Source organism: Micromys minutus (assembly GCF_963924665.1).
Source record: "Micromys minutus genome assembly, chromosome: 28".
Taxonomy (NCBI): Eukaryota; Metazoa; Chordata; class Mammalia; order Rodentia; family Muridae; genus Micromys; species Micromys minutus.
The window spans coordinates 19,592,861-19,616,352 of NC_137963.1; the positions used below are offsets into that span (position 1 = coordinate 19,592,861).

Here is a 23,492-nt window from a genome sequence, read left to right on the forward strand (position 1 = left end):
GGGACTGGAGGTAGCTGGAGGTAAGGAAAACCCAGCATGAACTGTTAAGCGACTTTCAAGCAACTGTCATTTTACTATTATTTCTAGCATAAGCATATACATGAGAACAATGAATGGATTTAAAGAAAAATAATTCAACTAAATTAATACAAACTGTTGCAAATATGACAGAAACCACACAATGCAAGAAAAACTGATTTGGTCTGACCTGTGAGTGTGGACTTTAAAGTTAAGTAAAGATATAAACTGCATTCCCATGACCTACCCAGACAGGCTGGGTGACTTTTGGACAAGCTCTCCAGAATGGGAAGCTCAACAGCTGACTCAGGATTCTGAGGATTCAGCTCAACTCTATGAGGAAATTCAAAGTTGTTTAGTTGCTTTCTTCCTTGGGTACAGGGTGCCATTAAAAGTTCAGTGAGGGAGTAATTTTCTTTTCTGAGTTATAGGAAAATTTCAGAAATGATCCTGATGTTTCCAATTTAGGAAGAGGAAATGAGTTGATGATGGCATTTGAGGGGAAGTATCGTATAAGCCTTGAGAGATGCCTCAGCAGTCAGAGTGAGAATTGGAATTCAGGTCTCTAGCACCCATGTGAAAAACAGGATGTATTATCCCAGCACGTAGGAGACAGAGACTGGACCCCCAGAACAAGCAGCTAGCCTGACTAGTCAATGCACTAAATTCTAGGTCCAAGTGACAAACTGCCTTGGTATATAAGGCAGAGAGGAAGGAAGAAAGATGCCTGACATCAACTTCCGGATGCATTTGTGCACACACAAGAGAGGACCTTGAGCCTCTATTTTTTCCCCCATAGAGTTTGACATGCAGGAGAGAAATTGAACGTGAAGTTGGGGGGGTATAGTAATGTCAGCACTAGTGCTTATCATGTAGCAGAATTGATCTCAAATTTAAAGCTAAGCTCTTGAGGGGATGGAACAACACAATGAGACATGCTATACCATAGCTCAGCAGAGAAAGGCTCCTGCCACCCAGTCTGCTGATCTAAGTTCGATCCCCAGGACTCACATGGTAGGAGAGAACCAACTCTGTTATCCCTGACACACTCACACACACACACACACACACACATGCAGGCCCACAAAATGATAAATAGAAACATAATTTTAAATTTTTTTAAAAAGAAACTAGACTGAGGGGAATAGTGGGAGAGCCAGGAACATCCTGTGTCCCTGGAAGACTGACTGTTAAAAGATGCCAAGTGGGAACCAGAGAGCAAACAGTTCCTGTATGTCTTTCTTTCTTTCTTTTGGGCTCTGGAAACCAAACTTAAAGCCTCACACATGCTAAGCAATCTCTTTACCACCAAGCTGTATTCCCAGCCCATGAGCTCTTTCTTTAACGACATCCATTCCCAAGTCTCACCTTTGGCCCATAGCCTACCATGGTCACTCATCTACAAGTAACATAGGGTACAAATAATGACCGTCTAATGTGGTGTCCTGGGCCGATAAGCAGAGTGAGCAGCCCAATGTCCCGTCTGTTCTGTCTATTCTAGCTGTGCGCTCACTGGCGGAGATCAGATCGGAAGATGAGCTGAGTCAGCTTTTCCCAGAAGCCATGTTTCCTGCATGTCCTGAGGGTGGGGACAGTCTGGAGGGATCCATGGAGCTGCTAAAGAAAGGTCTGGAAAGCGGTACAGTACTGATCCAGTTTGAGGTAAGGGGACCCCAGGGCTGGAGTCTCCAACCAGCTAACTGTCACTCACTGCATGGCACCGTGTGAGCTGAGCATCAGGCAGCAAAGCTGGAACAGGGTCCTCTCTCCTTGGTCCAGGCGACTGCCTCGGGCAGCAGGTCTCCGTGAGGAACAGCATAAGAAGGACTGGTGGGGAGCATCAGGTGCAGGACCAGGGCATCTCCAGGTGCTCAGCTCCCCCACTCTCTCCTAGCAGTGGTTTGTAGGCAGGGGATGCCGGGAATGGGGGACTCTCAACCCACGGAGCTGCCAGAAGAACTCCACAGGGAAGAAAATGGTGCCATCCACAGAACAGGGGCGTGCCCCTAAGTATACTTGGGAATTTATATCATCCCACGAGGGCATAGTGTCTGGCCCTCCAAGTACGCCAGATCACAGAAATTTAAAGTCTGTCGTGTTTTCTCGGGAGAGATGGATCTGCCGTAGGTGGCATAATGCAGCAGCACCCCAAGGAGGCCTTTCACACCACCCCCAAAAGCAGAGAGAGGCCCTGCTTTTAAGTCATTTTTATCCGCCACTAACCCAGTGAAAATAGGATGTGTTCATCTTCCATGTTTGAAGGTAGATGACAGCAGCTGTTCATGCACTGAACAGATAAAAATGTATGACGCCTCGGTATCCTCAAGGCTAGGCAGTAGGATCGCAAGTTCGATCCTAGCCTGGACCACATAGTAAGCCTGTCTCAGAAAGGAACCTGAGGCAGGGAGAGTAGAAGGAAGAATCTAGTACAAAAAACTAGATCAGAGTTTTGTTTTTTAAAGATTTATTTATTTATTTATTTATTTATTTTCTGTATGTGAATACACTGTTGCTTCCTCAGACACACCAGAAGAGGGCATCGGATCCCATTACAGATGGTTGTGAGTCACCACATGGTTGCTGGGAATTGAACTCAGGACCCCTGGAAGAGCAGTCAGTGCTCTAACCGCTGAGCCACCTCTCCAGCCCTAGATCAGAGTTTTAACAGTGTCATGCATGGTCTAGGCTCACAATACAAGAATGAGGGCTCCAGTTAGATTCAGAAACAGGTCAGCAACACACTGTTCCAGAAAAACCCTAGAAAGGAAAAGCAGGCAGTTTGTCAAATGTATTTACACGGCAGAGTGACTCCTACAGCTGGCAGACAAAAAGGAATGCAAAGTAGAAAGCCTTAAGCCAAAGGCTTGCCTTATGGCAGCCTAGGGGCCTGCATGTAAGTGACACCAGAGCCATGGGGCTTGAACAGCCCTGGAAAGGACTCCATGAGAGAAAAGGCCAAGGTGGTTGGCCTCTCGCCTTCCATCCCCCACCAATAGAAGATTCTCAATGTTTTAATTAACTGGTTGTCTGGACAGATAAACGTAAAGGCTCACATCCAGTGGTGATGATATTTAGACGCCCCAGAATAATTAATTCAAATAAGGATTCAAATCCAGGCTGGGACAGCACAAGATTTCTCCTTTCGGTGCTGGAAGCTGGAAGACGTGTTGGTGGATTATTTGTTGACTCGGATGGTTTATCAGAGGTACTTTGGGGGCCTGAAGAGCGATGGAGAAGGAAGGCTTCTAGCTGCAAGGAGCTTGCTGTCTGATTTTGGTATATTTAGGGGGCTGTATCGTAAGACCAAGCAATATAGGGTAAGATTTTATAGTGAGTTTATGTTCCCTGGCAACTGGTAATTCCAGTTGAGCCGAGAATCCACAAGGAGGCACTGTGGCCTCTCCTTAGGAACATTTGAACTGTGCTCTTTCCCTAACGCCACCCCAGTGCTGTGACTCAGCCTTGGTGTGCTTTTTCCATACAGGGCCCCCTTAAGGTTCTCCTTGCGGTGATTTCATTGGCTTTTGAAAGTCTTTTAAAAGTATTTTTTAAATGGTGAACCTGTAGCCACGTGTATGGAGATCACATGGGGAACTGTGAGCCTCACACACAGCTCTAGACATTGGTTCTCTAACAAGGTCACCCAAGGGTTTGTGTGTGTTGGGGACATTCATTTGTTATTATTAGTGGATGATGTGGGGATTTGTTGGTGCCACAACGTGCGAGTAGAAGTTGGAGGCCAGCCTTGTGAAGTCATTTCCTTTCTTACCTTGTGGGTTTTAGAGATTGAACTCAGGTTGCCAAACTTTCGCCTGTGATAAGAACACTGTAAAAAATGAATAGCTAGTATTAATTATAAACCCAAAGAGACTTCAACAGCATGCAGAGCTGCATAAGGTATGGTCACTTGGCACTGAGCTTGGGGCCCTCGGCTGTCAATTCCAGAGTGGTGGCTGTCTGGCTCTCCCATCCTCCAGGACCCTGACTAGGGCGCTGCTCAGTTAGAGACCATTGAGAAAAGGTCCTGGTCCCCTGCAGGCATCCACGCTGCTTCCTCTATGACACAATGCCAGCTTTGGGGTTGTGGCCTGCAGACAGGTCCCCTAATCCTCACTCTTGTAAGGCTTATTCTAAACCTTTTTGTTTTCATTAAGAGAATTCCTTCATCCTTTTCTGTGTACACCTCTCAGTAAACAGAGGGCATTTGGTCCCCCGTGTAACAGAATAGCAATGAGCATCTCTGAAGCACTTGGCAATCTACTGGGTATGTCTCGCATGTGACCTACATTAATCCTCACACTCTCGGTGGAATAGATATGGCGGGGGTTATTAGAATCGATCCCCGCTTTGCTTGTATATGCTTTCCATGCTGAAGACTGAACCCAGGACCCCTGCCACACGCCGAGTGCCACACGCCGAGTGCACTCTTCCACTGAGCCACAACCATAACCCCAGATCCCTCTTAGAAATGGGGAAAAGGAGGCTCAGAGATGTTAAGGTACTCATCCAGTGCCCACACCTCATCAGGCGTAGCCCTAGAATTAGAACCATGTTGAAAATGAAGACCTGGGGCTAGAGAGATGGCTCAGCTGTTAGGAGCACATACTGGGCTTCCAGAGGAACCGAGTGCATGTCCCTGCACCTGTGTTGTGTGGCTCGTAGCATCCTGTAACTCTAGTTCCAAGGGATTTTAATCTGACTCTTTCTCTTCTAGCTTTATCATGCACCTACATTCATGTGTGTACAAATCAACACACACACACACATACATACATACACACATACACACACACACACACACTCGGAAACTTATCTAAAAATAATATCTAAAAACAAGTAAAACCCTAATCTATGGTATTTATGGTAGGTTTTGGACACCTATAGTTTAAGCTGCTTGGGACACTGAGGCATGAGGATTATCACTTAAACCTAGGGGTTTTGAGGTTTTGAGACTACCCTAGACAAGACCTTGACTCAAACAAAAATCCAATCGTTATCAGCAGCTCTGGGTAGAGTTCAGCTCTTGCCCACGCTGCTTCTTCCTGCCTGCTGTTAGCTACAGCCTCCTTGGAGGCTCACGGAGTTCAGCTGATAGAAAATAAGCTTGGCGAGGGAATAAATAACCTCTTCCCAGGATGAACGGACAAGTGAGTGGGTGAGCGGATGGATTGACAGATGGAGGGATAAACGAGTGGATGGGGGAGGTGGGTGGATGGATCATTAGATGGGTGGGTGAATGGGTGGAAGGATAGCTGGGTGGGTGGAAAGCAGTATCCAGGAGAGGCCACCGAGGGTCCTTTCTACCCCAAGGGTGTTGCCACACGTCCTCTACTTGTATCAAAACCAAGTCCTCTGACTGACCCATTTTTTAATTGACGCCTATGTTGCCACTCAAGGAACTGCCCATGAGGGTCAAAACAAGGGACTCAGTGGTTCCCGCAGTAATTACAGAATTTGTATTTGGGAGGCTAGAGATGCAGAGCGACACTTGACCAGAGATTGAGATTCGTCCATGTTGCAATGAGCAAGGACAATTGTGCCTTCAAGATTAGATCTGATCGCATCTAAAAAATTAGTTTCTGTCCGATGGGGTGGCCCACACCTATAATCAGGAGGCGGAGGCAGGAGGATGGAGAATTCTAGGCCAGCGTAAGTTACATACCTCATGCCTATACTCAAGCCTCAGGAGGCTGAGTATTGCTGTGAGTTCAAAGCCAACCTTGGGCTACAGAATAGAACCCTACCTCAAAAAAGAAAACAAAGCAAATTAAATGCTTTTTCCTTTTAAAAATGCATAATTGCCTATACATACATTGCACATTACTACATACATTATATTACATCACACACACATATTATATTACATCACATCACATGCATATACATGATCACAGTGCACATGTGGTGGCCAGAGGACAATTTTCTCGCACACATTTAATCCCAGCACTCAGGAGTTAAGTGGATCTCCATGAGTTATAAGCCAGCCAGGGCTAAGTGGTGAGAGCCATGCTCCTCCCCCTGCCCCGCCCACCAGAACAAGATCAAAAAAGAAAGAAAACAGCCCAGAAAGGAAGCATGTCAGTGGGAAGCACTGGGGCCCTTGAATGTCCCTGCGTACATTCCATGCCTCCGGAGAACATGCTTTCCTAGCTTGTGTGTCTGTCTGTCTGTCTGTGAAACGGACCTGAAGGGTCCTAGTTAGGATGCCAGACACATGCGCCTGGACCGTTAAGGACCACAGCGCCGCTGGCACCTGTCCCGTTGCAGCATGCCTTCACAGACAGGTCAGCAGAAGCCCAGATGCCTTGTGGACGGTGTCCTTTGACCTCTGGAGAAGAGATGTCCACAGTGTGGGTGAGCTGCTCATGAAGGGGAAACTACTAATGCTTCTACAAGATAAAGTGCCAGGAAAACCACGTCTTGGCACCATCCTGAGAATAGGTTCTCCTTAGCTTAATTTTATGGCACTGTGTCTGAGAAAGCTTGGCTAGTAGCGTGGTTTACGCCTTTGGTTTCGGGTTTTTTTTCTTTCTTGTGCAGGGCCTTAGGATTAAACCTAAGGGATTATGAATGACAGGCAAGTGTTCTGCCCCTGAGCTACATCCCCCACCTCTATTTATAAGTTTTGTCTGTATTTGTTTATTCTTTCTTTTAGATTTATTTTATGTTATTGAGTGTTTTGTCTGTATGAGGTCTTTACCCCACATACATGCCTGATTCCTGTAGAGGTCAGAAGAGGAGGTGGAGGGGTTTCCAGATTCCCTGGAAGTGGAGTTATAGACAGTTGTCATCTAGGAACCGAACCCAAGTCCTCTCTCTGCAAGAGAAGTCCTCTTAACCACTGAGCCATTACTCCAGCCCCTACTTACTTGTTCTTTGAGAAAGGATCTTATGTTTTCTAGTCTGTCCTGGAGCTCCCTGTATAACTCAGTCCTTGAACTTGGAATGATCTTTCTGCCTTAGCCTTCCAAGCAATAAGGATTGTAGCCCAGGACTCCAAGCTTACAACTAGATTCTAACCCTTCTTAAATAGCAGCTCCCAACACTGCCATGTTTTTATTGAGCACCTATTCTGTGGCAGCCATAGTGCTGACCCTTACCTTTATGGGGTTGATGAAACATGATTCCTGCATTCATGGAGGGACTTACATGACTGTGACTTCATGACCACCATGGTAGGCAACAGGCAGGCTCTGGAGCAATTGCTGAGAGCTCACATCTTGAGACACAACCTCAAGACACAGAGGAATGGGAATGTGCTTTGAAACCTCACAGCCCATCCCCAGAGACACACCTCCTCCAAGAAAGCTGTATCTCTTAATCCTTGCCAAATAGTTCCTCCGAAGCTTATGATCACACCTCTTTCTGGGTCTGTGTTTGTCTGATCGAGCTCAGGTTGATCGCGTTTACCTTTCTGTTATTTGAAAATATATCCGTCTTTTATCTGTAGGCTGGAGGTGCTGGTTCATAGTCACCTAATTAGATTTTACTTCCACGTGGTTAATCTGTCAGAAGCAAAAGGCCATGTAGATAAATGTGACTGGCTTGTGCCAGAGCCTCCTGTTGACCACGAGTGTCTATAAAGTCCGCACTGTCTATAAAAGCCTACCAGGTTTTAGGGTTGGTTGAGCAGCTACCTTTAGAGTGTTAGGTGCTGAAGCTGTCAGGTCCGTAGATGAGTCCTGGGAGAATTGGCAAATTCAGAACATCCAGTAGATGTATAAGCTATAGATACAATACCGTTATCATGACACTGAGTCTCCACGTTAACTCTCTTCTGATAAGTTTTATGCGGTTTGTCTAATGGAGACAATTTATTCTAAAAGAAAAAACAGACCTAACAAATGTGCATTTACAAAACAGTACAGTAGGCAGAAATACTGCTGGGGGTGGGTGTTCAGCATTTCTATTCAAAATGCAAAGAAATCTATATGAGGATGTTGGCTGTAGCTTGGGGACCGGACCAGTGTATATTCATTCCTGCAGGGCAGTTTGGTTCTATACATCAGAGTCCTTGCAGATAAACTCGGGAGCTGTAATTCTGTTCTCGGATGTTTAGCAGAGGGGAAAAAATTGTAGAATGGACTAATAGCAAAGTAGACCGAGAATGGCGGTAAATTATAATAATTAAATTTCTGAGCCATTAGAAATCATCGGTGTGGAGAATAGCTTGCAATATGGGAAACAGATACTGTTTAATAATGGGGATGAGGCAGGCTTCACAATTAACTGTTTCCCAGAGCGCTGGCTATGAGATGCTGAGATTTCTTGGTTTAAATTAGCTTGTGCGATGTTTGGCTGGTGAGAATTAAAGACATCTTCATAGCACTTGTCTTGTTAGAGATTCATAGAACATGAGTTAAAGAAAATAGATCTTTCCCCCCACCCCCAGGAATTTTGTGTTTGTTTGTTCATTTGTTTTTCTCGAATTGTTTATTTGTATGTTTCTCTGTAGCTCTGGCTGTCCTGGAACTCATTCTGTAGACCAGGCTGGCCCTGAACTCACAGATCCTCCCTGCCTCTTCCTCCTAAGTGTGGGATTAAAGGAGTGCTCCACCAGTCCTGGCTGTGTTGGCTTTTTGTTACTGTGTCAAATGCCCAAGTTAAAGGGACAAGGATTTGTTCGGGCTCATAGTTTTGGGAGTCGTGGCCCATGGTTGCCTGGCTCCGTGGTTTCTGGACTGTGGTGAGATAACGTTGAGGCGTGGGGCATAAGGAACTGCTTGCCTCACATCGGCCAGGACACAGAGAGGAGGAGCCTGGAATAGACAGCCCCCTCTTGCCTTCTATTCCATCCTGGTTCGATGGGATGGGCCACACTCAGTGTTGCATTATGTCCCTGCGGAGGACATCACATATTCAGAGGTGTACTGATCCAATCTAAGTGTCTCTCAATCCAGTTGACAGTCAAGATTAGCTATCACAAATACCTCTTCCTTTAAGATACTTTATCTCTATTGATGATAAATGAGAAATACCTCTGTGGACTGCGGCCTCATCTTTTGATGTTAAGAAGGTAATATTGGAGCTAGAGAGATGGCTCGGTGGTTAAGAGCACTTGCTGCTCTTCCAGAGGATCCGGTTTGGTACCCATCACCCACTTATGGCTCAAAACTGTCTGTTAAGTCCAGTTGTAGAGGATCCTAGGCTCTCTTCTAGTTTCTATGGACACCAGACTCTCATGGTACACAAACACAATGCAGGCAAAATATTCAAACACACAAAAAAAATCATAAGAAGGTAGTATATATGTGCATTGTGTATGTTACAGATATACTTATATATACTTGCATACATGGATATACAGAAAATAATAAGCTTGGGAAAACATGAAAAGACCACCTCAGACTTTTTTGCAAGTAGATTTTTTTTTTTTTTTTTTTTTTTTTTTTTTTTTTGGTTTTCCTTAAGTTAGTGCCAGTCTGAGTTTTCCAAATTTGCAATAAGAAAAGCAAAATACTCCTTCCAACATTGAGAAGGAAAAATAAGGGTTTTAATTCCTAGGGTGTTAAGAAGCACTTGCGTGAGGACTTGGTGAGTTGTGAAAACCATGGAAACAGCTGTATAGAAATGGCCACTGCCCTCAGACCTGGGCTTGTCCTTATGATCTTGGGCCAAGCAATTAGCCTCCACCTGCCACTTATAAAAATCCTACTAATACCTCCCACAGCTGCGGTGAAAATCACATCAGCTACTATATCAACGAGTCCAGTCTGTGTGTGCATAGAAGGCTCTCTTTTCATTTCTAGTGCTAATTGTATGTGTAGGGAAATGTCTCTTTAAATGAAGTTACTATATCAGGATCAGTGTTGCGTGCTTTGAGTACATGTTGCTGAAACAGTGAATGAAGTATTCTTGCTCTTAAGCAATGAATATGTCTCGTTCCATTGAACTGGAGGAAAATGTAGTTTTAGACTAATTTAGGGGAGTCAGAATTCCCCTCTATCCTCCACACTTGTCAATTGTCATAAAAATTACTGTTGTCTGTGACTCAACCTCTGCCTGACATCTTTCCCCTACAGAGCCTCAAGTTTAAATACATTTAAGACTTTAGTTGATTTGTTTTACCAGACTTTCTTACTGAAGTTTCCTTTTTCTGTGTAACACAGGATTATGTTGAAATGTTAAGATTGGGCGGGGGTCTCACATGAAGACCTCTGCTGTTAGGATATGCGTTCGTGGGTTTTTTTTTTTTTCCCATAGCAATGGGGTTTTTTAAATGTCTTTATTTGTCTAATAGCAACTCTACAGAAAGAAGCCCGGCTTATCCGTCACATTTGCAAAGCTGCCTCAAAATTTGGATAAAAACCGATACAAAGATGTGTTGCCTTGTGAGTATCTGGCCCGATGCCTCCTTCCGCTACATGAGATAATGCTTCCATTTTAAAACAGATTGTCTGGGATTCTGGAATGGTTTTCAGTGTGTCTGTAAACACCATCGTCTTTACTGCAACCATCTCAGACTCAGAACAGTTGGGGAATGGTGTTTATGCTAACGAGACAGAGCTGCAGATAGGGCTGGGAACTGAACCCTTGTTTACTTGGACGATTAAAAATAGCATTCAGAATAAGGGTAAATTTTTCTCTTCCACAGATGACACCACCCGGGTATTATTGCAGGGAAATGAAGATTATATCAATGCCAGTTATGTGAACGTAAGCTGGAAGTCTGGGTGATAAAAAAGGACATGCTGATCCTAATAATGAGGGTGGGGCCGGCAAGGGGGACTTTTTCTATGACAGAGCAGGCTCCCATTCACCCCATCATGGTGGTACAGTGGCTTGATGGGACTATGAGTGGTCTCACTTTACAGAGGTGCAAAGCCAGGTCACTGGATAACTTGAGAAGCCACAGAACTTTGAGAGAGGGGTCCAAACACTGTTCTCCCATCATCAGCTGCCATTTCCCTCTGCTGGCGGTACATTTGTAACTTTCAGTGTTTTGCCCGTGTGTTATCAGCGTCCCCTGTCTCTAAGTCAATGAAACACTTCCTCTATATATATATATATATATATATATATATATATATATATATATATATATATATATATATATATATATATATATATATATATATATATATATAATCCAAGAGAGGACAAAGGAAAAGGTTTGCCTGTTTTGGAGACATACATGAGCAACACTCATCATGGGCAACTTACTTGAACTTCGTTCGATTTTTCCACTTAAAGCCAGGATCGGCAAACTTCAGTGGTCCACACGAAAAACTACTCTTAGGTATTAGCCAGGTGGCAAAATTGGCCACTTGGTCCCTCGTGTGCTAAACCATAACTTCGCAGAAGTGCCCCTGTAAAACCTGGTCCCCTCAGAAGTCCTACTCACTGCTCCATCCCATTATGGTCAAATCTGGAAGTGTCTTTTTACTGCACCTTTTTTTTTTTTTTTTTTTTCTTACTGTGAGTAGAGAAGATCTTTTTCTGGTATGATTCAGCTAAGCAATTAGGAAAGTGTAAATGGAGAACCCTGTTCTCCTTTGTCAGCTGACAGCCTATATGTAATACCTTACTGCTCTCCCAATAGATGGAGATTCCCGCTGCTAACCTTGTGAACAAGTACATTGCCACTCAGGGACCGCTGCCACACACTTGTGCACAGTTTTGGCAAGTTGTCTGGGATCAGAAGTTGTCTCTTGTTGTCATGCTGACGACTCTCACAGAGCGAGGGCGGGTAAGTGGTTTGATTTTCAGCTCAACTGTGTGTAGACTATGCTGTTGTAGAACATGAGTCTCGGGGCTGGAAAGGGCCTCCCTCTGACCTATAAATCTCCAATGGACACCCACAATGATAAGAAAGTCCTCTTCCTGCCTACACCCTCACATACATCTATTAAAACAGGCTACAGGGGCTGGAAAGATGGCTCTGTGGTTAAGAGAACCTGGGTTCAGTTCCCAACACTCAGATGGTAGCTCACAACCATCTGCAGCTCCAGTTCCAGGGGTTCTGACACCCTCTTCTGAGCTCCATGGACTGGCATATATGTAGTGCGCAGACAGATATGCGCTGTAGTGCGCAGGCCATACACATAAGATAAATCTAAAAAAGACAAGCTAGAAGATAGTACTTTCTCTGTCCCTTCCCCCACACAACTGCCCCAGAACCCCTGTGTTGCCTGTGTCCCTGCCTACCTGGGATCAAAGTCTCACACGATAAGATTGTCGTCTTCGGAGGCAATGTCTCTTCCCTCTGCTATACGTGCATCTTTATCTTGACTCCTGACATCTTTATCCAGCACTGAGCAGGATTCGGGCTGAAGTACAATTCCTCCTGAGTAAATTATTAGCCTGTCTGACCTCGGCTTTCCTGAATGTGCAGTAGAGATAGTAACAGTGTCCTCTAGACATCGTCATTGTCACTGGAGTTTGGGACTTTCAGGTGCTTCACTTCTCTCCTGTGAGGAGTGACTCTGAGCTTCTTGTCACTCACAGGTTAGCCAGAGAGAGTCTCTTCTCATCCCATAATTCATAATAGAAGAGTGTGACGTCCCCAAGGGGCTGTAGAAACCCCTTCCTGGATGCTGGTCCTCGGAGGCCCTGAGAGCAAACACACTCTGAAGGGTGCTTGCTGATCCTAGGATCTGTTCTTACACCCCATTTTCATCTTGCCTATCCCCTAATAAGAGATGGAGTTGCTCGGCCCTTTTTTTGAACTTAAGAGACTCCCAGCTCCCTAAGCTAGCTCAGGGGGGCGCTGCACCCTGTTTTCCTAAAACAGTGCCTGCATCTGTCTAGTCACTTGACATAGTGGGTAAGAAGGTGGACCCACCAGCCAGCCAACCAGCCAGGGTCAGTTCCTGCTGTTACTTCTACCTGTATGATTAAGGAATCATGTGAAATAGCACCCATTTTGCCGGGCTGTAGGGGACTGAGCTAGCTGCTACAGGAAGCCTCTCTGAAGAGCACTTGCTTGGCACATGGTCAGTTTTTTTGGTTACTGTTAATTTTGTGGGTTTTGTTTTTGGAGAAATGGGTACTCTATACACCAAGCTGGTGTTAATCCTCCTGCCTCAGCCCTCCCATATGCTAGGAGGGAACACATATGCTATCACACCCAAGTGATCACTATTAAGGCTATACACATGTTAGCCAGCAGTGCCAACAATATCTGTTTGTATTTAGCTTAATGACCATTACCAGAATTGCACTACATTTGTTTTATAGTTTTACTTTCTTTAAAGTAATTTTTTTTTTGCTTTAATGTTATTAACCTTTATTTTCTTAATGTTTCTTAGACATAGATCTAGGATCATTTGCCAAAGGTATGTGCAAAAATCTCAAAAGGTGCTAAAAAAAAGCCTAGCAAAAGTGGCAAACACCCGTAATCCAGCACTTGAAAGGCAGAAGTACAAGGATCAGGAGTTCGAGGCCTACCTTGGCTACATTTATACCTTTTTCTCAACGCGAGCCAACCAATATATATACACACACACATATATATATGTGTGTGTGTGTGTGTATATATATATATATATATATACATACATACATACATACATATATATATATATATATAAAACATTTGTGGTTAAGGCCCAAGTGTTCTCTTCTAAGCCCTGCACCTGAGGCCAGCCACACTAATCTCATACTGTTCTCTGTATTGGGATGCTCAAGTGGCCTTAGACCCAGGTGAAGGCTTTCTTGGTGGCACAGTAAGCCTTTCTTGACTGGCATGAAAAAGAATCTGCCCCCATATCTGGTAGCCCCTCTGGTACATTATTGATCGCAGATACTCTGTGCTCTTTCTGCCTTGCATTCTGAAACTTTGGTGCTCAGACTTCACAGGTCCCCAGGAACAGTTTGTGGAGCTAGCTTGCTGCTGTCCCCTGAGGTCTCTGAGCTCATGATGCAGTTCCCCAGAGCACCCGAATCCGCCCAGTGACTCAGCACCAACGCTGGTGTTAGGCTTCAGTCATTCATCCTCAGAACAGGACGCCCCTGAAGGAATGGCAGGTGACAGATGCTCTGCCCTAGTGGCAAACTCAGCTTCCCTTGATCTGCTTGTTCCAGTGCAGGGGGGGCGGGGAAGCTTTCTACGGTCCTCGTCCATCCGCTCTTCCAGGGCCGCCCCTCCAGCTCCCAGTTGCATCTGAGGTCTTGTGACCCAGCCTGCTTCTCTGCTTCCCAACCTTTTCTTCTTACTGTAACTCATCACCTGCTTGCACGCATTCGAGAGCTCCCATGAGGCCTGCCCATCCCTTCAGCATCTACTCTGTCACTTATCAATCGTTAGAAACCTGTTCTTTAAAGTCCCAGGTGCCTGCTTCCCTCTCCTGTTACAGACTCTCAGGTGACCTGTGCCCTTTTGTCCTCCGGTCCCAGGCCACGCCCACTTTCGAATCAGCCATTCCACGTGAATGGCTTTGCCCTTGTAAGATGAACTTTCAGGACATCCTGTTTGTTGTCCCTGCGTGGTGCCAGAAGGAAAGTGGGTCTCTCAGCAGGCACACACTAGAGTCCCATACCCTTCCTGTGCTCTGTGTCTAGGGAGCCAGTCCCCTGCAGAGTCCCCCATCACCTGAGGTCAGAGAGTCTGCAGCCTGCAGGGTCGATGACCTCTGTCCTTATCTTGGGTACTTGGGGGTTTCTTCTTAGATGGATCACTTTTCCGTTGGGAAAAACAGTGCCTTCTCTCAGATGCCCCTTCCCCCTTGAGGGGAGCTATATTTTATATCTACACATGGGTGACATGCATAGTCTTTCTTTCACACCAGTCAGTTAAAGTACAGGCTTAGAAAAGGACATCACCACAATGACTATCTCTTGGGTGGTTCTGAGTATTGAATGAATGTCTAGGGACTAGGCCCCAGAGTCCTCACTGGACCAGAGGCAGTGGATTTGCTTTGAGTAGCAGGCAGTGAGGCCCCTGACTGCCAGGAGGCTAACGAGAAGAGGTCTAGGGTAGCACAGACCTCTTGCAACTCCCTTGTTGTGGCGTGTGCTTAAATGTGCACATGGACGTTAGACAGCTCCCTCCCCAGGGAACTTATTTCTACATCTGGTTTCCTGGTACACTCGGGTAGTCTCACAAAGCTAAGACTGACTCCATGTCCTGATGGGAGGTTTAACCCCAGGTCTGGATGCTTACTTTCTGCTCGGACACATCTACCTAGTGCCGTTTTGTAAGATGGTCCCAAAGCCACCAATCAGCCCCTTGTGTGTACACACATATGCACATATGCAGCCCAGCTCCATGAACCCACCTCTGAGCCACGGGCACATATCTACGTATGCGCTGCCGCCAGCCATCTGGAGCTGACCTTAGCCCTCCTTTCTCTTCAGCTCATCCACTCACTATTTAATGCCATTGGCACCCACAACTCACACTGTGTCCCTCTTGCCTATTTCTAGAACCTTCCTTTGTCTCCCACAGCAAACGCAGAGGCTCACTTGCTCCAGAGTTTTCATAGACTAGACCACCCACGCTTCTTTCTTTCTCGGGCCTTGCCCGAGGGTTGGTTGAGCATTTCCTGCCCATGCCCTGTATGCCTCATGGATGCACAGAGCAAAATGTTGCATGTCCCCAGACCAGCTTGTACCTTTTGTGCATCTCTGCCGAGTGGTCTGTTGTCCCCTAGGTACCCAAGTGGACCCTTCACATTCTGCCTTCTTTTCCTTTAGCCTGAATGATTTGTCCTCGCCTCATCTGGCACAGGCCTTGAGTCCTGAGCACCCTGCCCACTGTGTCCACGACATCTGTCCACTCCAGCCTCACCTGCCCTCACCTGTACCTTTCCTTTTTTCCTGCATTACTTTGGCTGGATTGGAGAGCATCCAGAGGATAGACAATGCCCTAACGTCCCTGACTCATCCAACCCTCCCCAGGGATGCTTGTTGACCAACTAAGTTAGCAAGAAATCAAGTGCTAATGATACAGCCTTCTTGCTTGGGGCCCACGGCTGTCCTCTCCCACAACCCCATCTGGCCTGTCTTCCTCTACCAGGAGCTTAACCTTCTGCATGCTCTTCTGGTCCCCTAAAGCGCTTCCTTTCCAAAACCATTTTTATGTCACCTTTCCTACCCCCAACCTTTGTCTCAGAGTGGCTGGCTTGGGATTGCAAGAACAGAGCAGTCACATCAGCCTGTGACTGAATCCTTGTGGAGACAGTGTTCTGAATTCTTATGGCCACATCTGCCTGTAGCCCATAGCCAATCAGCTCCAGAGGCCCTTGTCCTTCTACAACCCGCTTCCCCATGGTGACAGATTTACTCTTGTCTCCTCATAGCCTTGATGTGCCTTTGTCCCTTCAGAAGGCAACAACCTAAAATGAAAACTGGGCTCTGTCCCCATAGTTTTTGGGACCTGGCCCAGGGTGAATCTTCTGAGCCTCTAAGCCTCTGTTAAGTCACTAACCAGACAGTCACTGTCCCTACCTCAGGGAGTGGTCTCAAGCCAGAAATGAGCACTGTGCACAAAAGCATCCCCTGGAGCTTAACAGATACTATTCTGGAGATGTGGGGCCTTCGGACTCCTCCCCAGCAGGCATAAGAAGCAGGTTCCCAAGACACACTTGGGTTCGAGAGCCAGGACCTTCTGATTCTTCTGATGCATCCCCAGTGTATCCAGATCCAAACACATCTAAAATAAATCCAGTTCCCCGGGCAGATTCCTTGTGGATAAAGATACCCAGGGAGCACCGGCCTGTGTAATTCTGCTCTGCACAAGGGGATCGATTTGGAGGGTTTTGTCCCCCCGGCTATCCTGTGGTAGGACCCTGGAGAGCCTGGGCAGCCATTTTCTCCTGCTGTATACATGAGATAGATGTAGGTTCAGATGGACAGACAAGGAGTACAGTCTGTGTCTGGCAACTCTGTCTCTAGTCCTGAAGTCAGAGAGCCTCTGGATCTTGGAGAGTCAGAGAGCAACTCCCCACCAAGCTAAACTGTTCCAATAGACCTTTAATTCCAGCCCCCACAGCACACTTAATTTCAGATATTCACTGTGACATTTAAAAAGAAGGCTGGGAAAGCTGTTTCCCCCAACAAATTCCATGTGTCTGGCTATATCAGCTCTCTGTGATAAACAAATGTCATTGTCTACTCACATGGGAACCAGTCTAGATTCGAGGAGAAACATTTTTTTTCTTTAAGCTGTGCATGACGGCACATTCCTGCAATGCAAGTTATTCAAGAGGCAAGGAACTGGCTTGAGCCAGCTGGGCCAACACAGAGACATCTATAGTAACAACAGTAGTGGTAATAATATTGTCAGTGTTAAATGAGTCAAAATTTGGCAGAGTAACTATGGACCACTTTGATTGGCACTTGGTGTGGAATCCAGAAGCAAGAACTACAGTGTTTTATGGGCAGATAGAACTTGGGAAGGTAGTAACATTAGAAAGCCACAGCCACCATATTGAGAGTCAGTGGCATACCACAGGACAAATGCTAGACTGTTACCCAGCTCTGGCCAGGACGCTTCCCTTAGTGCCCAGTACTCTGAATCCTGCCTTTGATGTATAGGAAGTCCTGCCTCCATTGAGAATTTTCTTTTTTATTCATTTTTACTTGTCTTAATTTTTTAAAAGATTTATTTATTTATTTATTATATGTAAGTACGCTGTACTTCAGACACACCAGAAGAGGGCATCGGATCTCATTACAGGTGGTTGTGAGCCACCATGTGGTTGCTGGGAATTGAACTGGGGACCTCTGGAAGAACAATCAGTGCTCTTAACCACTGAGCCGTCTTTCCAGCCCTTTATTTTCTTTTATGTATATGAATATTTGGCCTGTATGTATGGCTGTGTACTAGTATGTGCATGGTGCCCACAAAGGCCAGAAGAAGAGGTCATATCCCCTAGCACAACGATAGTTGTAAGCTGCCACATGGGTGGTGTGAATTGAACCCTGGTCCTCTGGAGGAATAACCAGTTCTTTAAACCTCTAGCCCATCTCTCCATCCCACCTTAAAAAAATTTTTTTTGCTTATTATCAGTGTACTGTGTGTGTGTGCACGAGTGTGTGTGTGTGTGTGTGCGCGCGCGCTTGTGTACTCAATGTGTTAGAGCACAGCACACATGTGGAAATGGACAAGTATTTATGGGAGTCGGTTCTCTTTCCACCAGGGTTTGGGGATCGAACTAATCATCTTGCTTGCAAGTGCCTTTACCCACTGAGCCGGTCACCACCTCAGAAGGGCAAGTTCGGAGTCTATAGTTCCAGACCCGACTTCCTCTGAAAGCATTTGAGGGCGTAGAAGGCAAGGGTACACATGAAAAAGGATCGTTGTCTCCGCTTGGAGATTTTTTAAATCGGGACTTAGAGGGACACGACCAACCTAATTCGGTTGCTATAGCTCCCACTATGCGAGTTGACCTTACTCACAAGTGACCCCAGGCTGTACCCTCTGGCCTCCATCAGTGTTTGAAAATCTGATATTCAAGGAGCTCAGGGGCTCTTGGAAGTCAAATGGCCAATAAATGAGGCGGGAAGTTCTTCCAGTGGACCCTGATACCTAAGCAAGCTCTTAACTGCTGTGTCCCAAGCCTCCCGACAGAGGTAGGGTGGATGATGAGCAATGCTGAGGTAGGAGAGGTGGGTGCTTGTTGCAGTAAATATTATGAAAGCAATTGCTTATCTCTTTATCGGCATTTCGGTCTCATTCCACAGACACCGCTTCTAGTACGGAGCCTCGCACACAGACTCTGTCACTCGGTCCGAAAGCCGTATTCTCCGAACAGTTCCCTTCCCTGGCGGTTTACTCCGCCCGCCCTGGTGCCCCCATCTCGGGTGAAATTACTGCTCTGCCCAGCACAAACATGACTCTAAGGCCCTAGCTTTTTATATAGGTTTATATATCAAATTCTCAATCTACAAACCCTCTATGCAATAAGATTACATCCAATAGACAAAGATGCGGACTGGCCTTTATATGAGATAGAAGACCTATAAAATCCTTTAAATGTTCATAACTACCTAATGCCAATCAAGTCCACCTAGATCCAGCTCATCCTTCCCGACCTCCATCTTAATCCTCCTCTCTCCTTCTCCCCCTCTCTCCCTCCCAACCCTCTCTCTACCTTCCCTTTCCCTGCCCAATCACCAGCCCTAGCCTTTATTTTACTAATTAAAATGGGAAGGTTCTGATGAGTAAGTGGCTAGGCAGTGGAATTAACATCAAACATACAAACGGCTGCAGGATAATCTACAGGTGCTGAGAACAGAAAGAGGCCCAAGGAGCCTGGATCAGCCTGGGTCAGCCTGGGCTATACCTACAGTTTAGGTAGCCTCTAAACTCAGGCCCTACTGCTCTCTCAGTGAACAAGCCCTAGAAGGTAAGCCGACTCTCATAGGCACAAGTGGGTCTCATCTGAGTTTCTCTTCTCCTGTCTCGTTGGACAGATGTGACTGAATACCATGCAGTTACCTGCCTCTGATTATGCCCTACAGAAAAGCCTGACTTGTACTCTCTGGTTCCTTACAGACCAAATGTCACCAGTACTGGCCAGATCCCCCTGACATCATGGACTACGGTATCTTTCACATCCAGTGTCAGGCAGAGGACTGTACCATTGCTTATGTGTCCCGAGAGATGCTAGTTACAAACACTGAGGTGAGCAGTGCTCTGAGGGGCATAGGGGAGGGGCAGGCACAGTCAGTAGTCCCTGTGGGATCTGGTGTTAGGTCAGTAAACGAAGCTCTTACTGACAGAGAGCCGGTACCGTGTGTGTGTGTGTGTGTGTGTGTGTGTGTGTGTGTGTGTGTGTATGTGTATAGCTCCACCATTCACAGTAGCCAAGCAGGAGAGGCAACCCTGGGGTCAGCCCACCAAGAGCTGTATGGGTAAACATGTAATCAACCTCCAAAGGGGGACATTTGGTGCAAAGCCCACTATGGGATCCTGTAATGACCGAAAGAAAGACATTATGCCAAATGAAAGAGGCCAGTCAGAAAGGTAAATACTAAGATTGTGTCCATCCTAATACCTAAACTCACAGGCACAGAGGGTAATGGTGTTTGCCCTGGATAGAAGGGGAAGAGGAGTGGGGAGTTACACTGTAATGGCTGCAGAGTTTATATTTGGGTGATAAAAATAGAGGTTCTGGAAGGAGATAGCAGCGACAGTTGGGCAGCATTGTTACTACACTTAATCCCAGTAAACCTTATCTCTGAGATTAGCTAAAATGGTAAACCTCGTTTTATGTGTGTGCGCACTGAGGAATCAGCAGTAGGAGGGTGTCTAGCCAAATTATAGTTTGGGAAGTGAAATTATCATGAGCAAGGCCATAGGTTAGATCCTCAACACCATATGGAAGAACGTGCACGTATACAAAGCCAGCGTGGGTGACCGTGAAGGCAGGATGCATAGGGGCAAGTCCGGAGGCAAAAGAGATCAAGAAGACAGCGTCTTGGGGGCAAGAGTGGTATTTTGGGAGGGTGGGAGTTGACAGAGACTATGACAGAGCTGGGTGCAGGGACACAAGAGGACACCGAGGATAAGGCCACCCTGGCTAGTATCCAAGGCAGGATTCATTGGCTTGATGACTCACTACGGTCACCACATCCTCCACAGACCGGGGAAGAACACACAGTGACCCATCTCCAGTATGTCGCGTGGCCTGACCACGGCGTACCTGATGATTCCTCAGACTTCCTGGAGTTTGTGAAGTACGTGAGGTCACTGAGGGTAGGCGGTGAGCCTGCCCTAGTTCACTGCAGGTACTGAGCCTCGCTGCATTCTCTTTTTAATGGTTCTACCCCTTGGGAAAGGCCAGAAGAAATGGGCAGACACCAAACTCACCCTTATCCCACAAAGTCACATGCTCCTGTAAAACTACGCTCCGGACAATTTCAAAATATTTGGAACGTAATGAAATGATAAACATGTAAGCACAGCTGGGTGCAGAAGGGGAAAACCTCACCGCGCCTCACTGTCCTGAAGTCTCTGACCTTGGCAGCAGGCACGATTTAGAGAAAGTGGATTTTGCACTTCCTGGATGGTTTTCTTGCCCCTGCCTTAGGACCTGTGGGGATGGTTTTGTTTTGTTTTGTTTTGTTTTGTTTAAGAAGCTTAAGATCACACCTGAATGTGTGTTTTCTATTCTTGAAATCAACAGCAGGGCTGTCCCAGGGTAAACACAGGCCTTGATTAGGGATTCAACTCTGCCTCACAGATAGAACCTGAGTCTCTGCTTCTCTCTCCTCCCTAGTGCTGGGATAGGTCGAACAGGTGTGTTAGTCACTATGGAAACGGCCATGTGCTTAATTGAGAGGAACCTGCCTGTTTACCCGCTGGATATTGTCCGGAAAATGAGAGACCAGCGTGCCATGATGGTGCAGACATCAGTAAGTAGAAACTCGGTGATGGCTAGGTGTATCCGTATATGCCTTTACTCCCGCACAGAAGACAGAGGCAGGTAGATCTCTGAGTTTGAGGCCACCTTGTTCTGTATAAATGTTCCAGGCCAGTCTGGGTTACATACTGTGACCCTGTCTAAACAACAACAAAAAGGCAGAGAGAGATCTGCATTTCCTGACTCCCTTGGAGGAACATCTGTAAGCCAGGGACAATGTGAAGAGAGAACTGAGTTCAAGGAAACTGAGTCAGGTGCCCAGAATCGCACAGCTTGTCAGAGACACCGTAACTGTGTAACCCAGGCCTAGCTGATATGCATTCTGTTTACCTCTGATGCATCCTATTTGCCACTCAACCCCTGAGCAGCCCTGCTGGCATTCCACCATTAGCTATCAGAAGAAATATCAGAAGAAAGCAATGTCACTCAGGTAGCTTCACACGCTTGTCATGACACATGTCCTTAGGAGGAAATATTTGCTTGTTATTTTGAGCTGCAAGAAGAGCAGGGTATGGCTGGCCTCCTTCTCATATACTGACAATCTTTGGGTAACCTCTGAAACCCTCTATAGGCCTCAGTTGACGAACCTTGCAAATGGGAGCCATCCTGCCTTTGATAATTCATTCAGCAGACGGGGTTGTCTAAATAGTAGACATCTAGTAGAACAGGCTTAGTTTGTAATCTCAGTCATAATGGGCAAAGTCCCAGGGGTATCTAAGAATGTTCTAGAAGAATATTTAAGAATGAGTTGGCAGAGACAAAGAAGTGGCCTCCTGACAAAATCTTTAGAGCTTGGGAGGGAGGGCTTTAGGGGAGAGGGGGCAGTGAGAAGGGTTATCAAAGCAAGGAACAGGATAGATGTCTGTTCTAACCAGCTCTGAGCAGTTAGAATTCACCAACTAGCTGGTGGGCAGAGGTTGTAAGATTACCCTAAGTAATGAATCCTTAGTTTGTACATGGGAAATACAGTTGAGAAAAACCAACTCAGGCCATAGACATAAGTTAGTAGGTACAGATGCTTGTTACCAACCTGAGTTGGATCTCCAAAAAGGCCACCTTGCCCTCCCGCCACCACACAGATGACTAAGGAAAAGAAACAACCAATCACTTATGGCCGTCGTCTGTGCTGTTTAGCAGTATGGGAGACTAAATCATGCTGGTTTAAAAGTCCCAGATGCCCCTCAGCCAGGCCTGCTGGTGCAAGAGTCCAATCCCAGGTAGTCTAGAGGTTGAGGCAGGAGGATTACAATCTTAAAGCCTACCTGGGCAACTTACCAAGACCTTGTCAGCCTTCTGTATCTGTGGCTCCCACATCCAAGGAAGGATTCAAATGATCATCTATCTAAAGATGTAGCGCTATTATTCTCCACAAAATACAAAATAACTGTTCATGCTGTGTTAGATATTAGAAAAATCTAGAGATAATTTTTTGCTTTTCTTTTGGGTTTTGGTGATACTTGCAATAGGGGTTGCATTTAGGCAGGGTCTTTTTCTGTAGCCCAGACTGCTGTAGAACTCAGGGTAATCCTCCTGCCTCAGCTTCCTGGATGCTAGGACTACAGCTCAGATGTGAGCCATTACACCCAGATTCACAAGGTGATTTTTTTTAACACCCATAAGACGGGATCTTAACTTAGTCCTGTCTGTAGTGAAACGCAAGAAATCCACCTGCCTCTACCTCCCAAATGCTGGGATGTACCACTATGCCTTACCAAAAAAAGTGATTTTTTTTTTAAGTATACAAGATGATATGTAGAAGGTACCCACAGGAAAGATTGGGGCAACCGAGGATCTGGGTGTCTATAGTAAGTTTTAGAAGAGATCCCCCGTGGATACTGAAGGGCTATCTAAATAGTTAAAGTTAGCTCTTTCCCTAATTGTCTTAAATAAAAAGGGAATCTACATTCGTCGTCCCACACCAAACCCCAGCCCACCTGTGTCCATGACCTCCATTACCCCACTCCCAGCCCCTACACATGCCCAGGTGCTCTAGGTCAGGATGGTGGGGTCCTTACATACACGCCACAGAGCAGATGTCCCTTGTCACCAGTTTTCCACATTGGGGCCTTAATTAGTTATTTTTCTCATTGCTGTGGCCAAGAACCGAATAGAGAGAGAGGTTTATCTGAGCTCCTAATTCTAGGTAAGGAAGGCATGACAGCA

General features: G+C 46.1%; 1 protein-coding gene across 6 annotated transcripts in view; it reads left to right on the plus strand.

Annotated features, from left to right (window-relative positions):
• Positions 1-23,492, plus strand: part of PTPN3 (protein tyrosine phosphatase non-receptor type 3) — a 109,772-nt gene that overhangs the window by 82,493 nt on the left and 3,787 nt on the right. For all 6 annotated transcript variants that reach the window (XM_080940155.1, XM_080940154.1, XM_080940156.1 and 3 more), the window contains 7 exons: positions 1,520-1,680; positions 10,259-10,349; positions 10,613-10,674; positions 11,561-11,707; positions 19,460-19,588; positions 20,549-20,694; positions 21,186-21,321. In XM_080940155.1, coding sequence (XP_080796281.1) covers positions 1,520-1,680; positions 10,259-10,349; positions 10,613-10,674; positions 11,561-11,707; positions 19,460-19,588; positions 20,549-20,694; positions 21,186-21,321 — 872 coding nt within the window. The remainder of the gene's footprint in view (positions 1-1,519; positions 1,681-10,258; positions 10,350-10,612; positions 10,675-11,560; positions 11,708-19,459; positions 19,589-20,548; positions 20,695-21,185; positions 21,322-23,492) is intronic.